The sequence below is a fragment of the Limulus polyphemus genome, unplaced genomic scaffold (assembly GCF_000517525.1).
Source record: "Limulus polyphemus unplaced genomic scaffold, Limulus_polyphemus-2.1.2 Scaffold1491, whole genome shotgun sequence".
Classification (NCBI taxonomy): Eukaryota; Metazoa; Arthropoda; class Merostomata; order Xiphosura; family Limulidae; genus Limulus; species Limulus polyphemus.
The window spans coordinates 236,531-241,782 of NW_013667101.1; the positions used below are offsets into that span (position 1 = coordinate 236,531).

At 33.8% G+C, this 5,252-nt stretch overlaps 1 protein-coding gene across 1 annotated transcript in view; it reads right to left on the reverse strand.

The window, feature by feature from the left end:
* The window catches only part of LOC106463821 (ribosomal biogenesis protein LAS1L-like), a 105,608-nt gene that overhangs the window by 72,414 nt on the left and 27,942 nt on the right, over positions 1-5,252 (reverse strand). Inside the window, exons 4-5 of the mRNA XM_022391430.1 lie at positions 2,962-3,102; positions 802-874 (exon numbers count right to left, since the gene is read on the reverse strand). Coding sequence (XP_022247138.1) covers positions 802-874; positions 2,962-2,975 — 87 coding nt within the window. The 5' untranslated portion in view covers positions 2,976-3,102. The remainder of the gene's footprint in view (positions 1-801; positions 875-2,961; positions 3,103-5,252) is intronic.

Consider the following 5,252-nt stretch of genomic DNA (forward strand, 5'->3'; position numbering starts at 1 on the left):
TGAATTTATTATTGATACTAAACATTTCCATAGAAAAAACAAATGTGACCCAGTTGTACAGTGCATTAGTATTCTAACCAAATAAAAAAAAGGAAAATCAAGGGTTCAATTAGATGTCATTCATTGTTCAGATGAAAGGACAACTAATGTGAACCAGTATTATTCAATCATCCTTCAATATTTGTTGGATATCCCTTCATATGTATAAACCATACAAAAGTATACACTGTATACATCTTTGACCACATACCCAAGCATATATTTTACTAGTAAAACAGCATATTTCCAAAACTTAACAGCACTCCATCTAAATTATACATTACTTCATAAAAAAGTACATTATATTTCCCACAATAATACAAGTTAAATTATATTGCCCATAGGGAAGCATTTTGTTCAGCATGGCAAAAGTTGAAATTCAGTAACAAAAATTTTTTCTACATCTAAACATTGACCCTTACTTGTCCCACACGATGGGTGATTTTTAAAGTTAATGTCGAGCCCTGTATGTATAAGTTACTTAAATGAAAATGTTGCCGTCTCATAATATTGATTAAAACTTTATTCATTAAGAAATTTAAGATTTATCAACTAGTAAAAGATTTGCTTCTTAGTCAGTAAAAACAAAACAGATTAATTACATTTACAAATTGCAAGGCTTTCTTATCTTTAGCTCATCATATTAAAGTTCATTTTAACTTTAAATTACAACTTTCAATTATCAAAAGTACACTTCTGATTGTCTTACTTTACATGTCTAGGATAAACCATATTTAAAAGATACAAAAACCAAAACTTTACCTTCAAAGCTACATTTTTCACTGGAAGGGTGAATTTGTTACATTGTCCTAGTTCTGACACTAGATTAATAAATCTGCAGGAATTAAAAAAGGATTTATGAAATTCCTAACAAGAAGATAAGAATTTGAGGAAAAACAAGACAATTGTATGTTTCACATCATATATTACAACCATGGTTTTGCCAATTGTCTTGTTCTTCCTCAATTCTGTAATTATGGAGTTTCACCAAATACCGACAGTTTCAAGTATCAATTACATAAGAACTTGATTTAAAGTCCTTTGATAAAAACAGTATTTGAGAAATTTCAGCACAAACATTAAAACTGAAAATATCACCATCTTTTCACTCGAAACATTTTATTATGTATATATACTTTCAGGACTTTTGGAATATCAAAATCAGTTTAGAGAGCACAAACTAGGTTTAAACCCTCCTAAAATGAAGATCTCCAAAACATTGAGTCTAAAGGTCCAAAATTTCCTAATCTACTGAATCAAAATGACATTAATTCAGTGAAAGAAAGAAAGAAAAGAAATAATAAACAGTAGTGAGAGAAGAGGTATACATCTCGTAAACAAAATAACACAAGATACCTAAAATCACTGTTTTGGTATCACTTATGCTATTAAAAGTGCCAGTTTTACATATCTTCTTCAGTTTAAACTATAGTTCCTACTGTTATTTAGAGTCTTACCATAATTTTTTGCTTGGAATATTTTTGATCAGCCAAGAGTTAAATTTTACTTACTTGAAAAGGTATTTCCATTAGATACTCACTTCTGTACACAGTTAAGCTATTTCCCCCATGCATCCACCTAATCTCACGAGATTTCTCATAAATTGTATTACTGCATAATGATATCATTATCCACCAATAAGAGGGTAACAAATCTGGTTGCATAAAGGAACCCACTAACTTATGCACAATGGTTGTGTTGGATATAAAAAACTGCTCAGTTTAAGAGTTATTATTTAGTTTATATAATGATTATTTAGTTTCATAACAAGAGTGTTAAAAGTTAATTATTTTAAAAGTGATAGTTATGACAAGTTTCATTATATAACTCTGCATGAGTCATACATTGTGTATGCAATTTAATTGTTGTACTAGGCTTTTGTAATATTGTTGACATCATTTTACTCTAAGCTTCTAAGTTTTTCTCATTATATTTAATATTGCTGTTACCAGTGGGCTAGATATTGTTAGATTTTTCTGTCACATGTAGATACAGAGAATAAGTATGTTAGTAAAAGGAAAGAAGTTATTGAACATAAAAATGAAAAAAGTAAAGTTAGACTGTATGATTGTCAGTTTAGCCATAACATGAGTTTCACAGCTTGTATTTAAACAACAGAGATGAAGAAGAAGAATTTGTCTCAACAAAGGGTGTTCTAAGGCAATTGAACCCACCTGTATAAACTTTGATGAAAAGAAGACAATTATTTAAAGCTCTATATTCAACTGTGTTAAACAATAGCGTAACAAATTCTTGTACGTGCATTTGACTTGTTTTGGATATATTATTTTAAAACAAGTGGATTGTATGATGTCCACTTATTGTTGAAATTTATCGCCAACAAGTCACAGACACCTACTGTAAAGAATCCAGCCCTATACAAAACCTGACAGGCTGTCACATCATCCTCAATCAGTCTGTTTCCAGAAGTCATAGTTGATACATAACCTGAATGAAGAAATTCTTCACTCACACAAGTAGTAGTAGATGTTACATGAACTTGTGAGTTCATAGTTTGTAGGAAAAGAGAAGGAAATCAAGTTCCTTAAATAAGCAAATCTTGTTAAATTGAAAAAGAAAAACATGTCTGATATGTTTAGTGGTAAGGAAAAGAATAAAGATTCACAAGTGTAAATGCACAGAGGAAGTTAGTGTGCAAGGAGGTGTGTCACCCTACTATTGGAGTTTAGGGAAAACAAACAACATAAAAGACCATCATTGACATTTTAAGAATGAATGCTAAATGTACCCTTATGATAATCTTTCACTGAAATTATTGAAGGTAACATAGCAACCATATGTACTATTCAAATATTTCTTATAATATCTATCCAAGAAACCCCACTTTTGATTTTAATCTTTAACACTAACAACTACCATTCTATGTACAAGCACATAAATACATACACAAAATTCAATTACCTTATTAAAGCCATAGAATACAGGAGGCTAATGTCACCAGCTTGACAGTTAGTCCCTTCCTGGTAAGCCAACTGATCTTGGATCTGAGCTCTTACCAGTGCAACAGTTGCATCAATCCCAACAGGAATTTTAGGGTGAGATCTGAAATGTATGTACTAAAAGTTACTACAAGTCATTTCAGAGATTTAACATATATATTGAAAAATAAATTTGATAAGAAAACTGAATAATTACATATTTATAAAAAGATTGTGAAGTTCTTACAAGGATTAAGCTTATCCTCACGGCTAACATAAGTATAAAAAGTCAATTACAAGGTCCTGTAAAGTAAAGATTTACTTATACTAAAGTACATTCCAGTACCTGGAAAGTGAGTTAGTGAGCATCGGTAGTCATATTGGTAATGGTAACACTAATAAAACTTCTAACACTAACAGCTAGAATCCCACCTTGATAAGATGGAAGGACTGGTGAGGACATTATCCATACACAAAGCACCTGTATAGATCATGAGTGTGTCAATAGAAAATTGGCACCCTAGTGGAGGAACCTCACTACATCCAGAACAGGTATGCTCTTCACCCAGAATTTAATTCCTGTATTGGGGTTGAAATTTTACCTGATTTATCATCACAATAGGCCAGACCCCAACCAGATAAATGAGGTTCCAATACTCAGGGTTGGAATAATAGGGCCATAGTCCCTATATCCAACATTGGTGGCTAGAGCACTTATAAGTGGATCCCAACCTGTAGCCATAGAGTGATGTGTGTTCTGAGCCACCAGAATCACAATGAGAAAGTAAGCAACACTAAAATAGACAAACCTTCTCCTCAACCTAAAGAAATCCAAAAGGAAACAACCAAGGCTCAGAATGATGGGATCGTGTATGCCTTACTCAACCTGAGGAAACAGAACTCATCCAGTCTGGAATCATGAACACTTATATTCACTCCCCAACCTTGTGAGCAAGGTAAATTCCACTTCCCCCGAGAATTATTAGGAGGGTGTGGAACATCATTGCTCAATCGAGGATCTAGGATGTGACCACTCTGCATTTGGAATTATATGAGGAGACAGTGGACCCTCTTCTATGAGCAATGTACTGGATCCACATTGATCAAAAAGAAGGGCCACGCTCAACCCAACCAGATAGACGAGTGTCAAATCTGAACTGGTATAATGAATAGGCTCCAGCATAGGCTGGTGCCACTCGAACCCACATCTGAGAAAAACATCCGGGGTCCCAGGTGGGAGGGCCCCCAACTTCACCCTCTTCTACAAGAGTAAAGGAAGTGAATTGGTGAAAATGATTTATCCCCTTTTCTGTCTGACAGTGTCTTGGGTAAGAAGAACTGGTCTGAGGATAAAGAGAGAATGATAAAATGGTCTGTGGACAAACAGCACAAATCACTCCGACCAGTGACATCTGGAGGTCAGCAACAACAAAAAATAATCCTTCAGATAAAGGAGATACATGGAATAAAAGAGTCAGGTCACAAACAGGTGTTGAGAAAGAGCATGTAATGTAACCTTAATATATCTGTTAGGTAACAGGAATGGTCATTTGGGACCAAGGACCCAAAGAGACTTGAGGAATCCGTAGAGTACTGAAGACTCAAAAAAACATGGAGTTATGATAATTAAATGATAGTTGATAAGGCCACCTTAAACAGTACAATTGTAGAAAGGAATTGTATCGCTGAAATTCTTCAGAAAGAATTTTTATGGGAAATTTAACAAACGAACAGAGATGTAACAAATTGGTGTCAGGAGTGGGATTAAAAAAAAAGAAAAAGAAGATGGAAACAAGAAGTGGCAAATCAAACTACAGCTAAGCAGATTTGATGGCAGCAATACAAGAACAGCAAAAGAAACAAGAAGAAAGAGAAAAGAAACAAAAAGAGAGACAGCAACAGTTGCAAGAAAACCTGCAACAGTAGCAGCTCGAACAGCAAAATAAACAAGAAGAGATTACAGCAGTTGTTAGAGGAAAAATAAAAGAAACAAGAAGAACGAGAAAAGAAACAAGAGAAATTACAGCATTGGTTGGGGGGAAAGAAAAGAAACAAGAAGAGAGATTACAACAGCTGTTGGAAGAAAAGAATGAGAAAATAAACAAGAAGATAGACTACAACAGTGGCAACTAGAACAAGAAGTACAAATGGAAAAGCTTAGCAAATTTCAAAGTGAATTAAATACCTGAAAGGATGATTTACTGTCTTTTACACAAGGATGATATATTGGCCATGGACCTAATCACCCTCAGACAATGGAACGCCCCTTCCAGA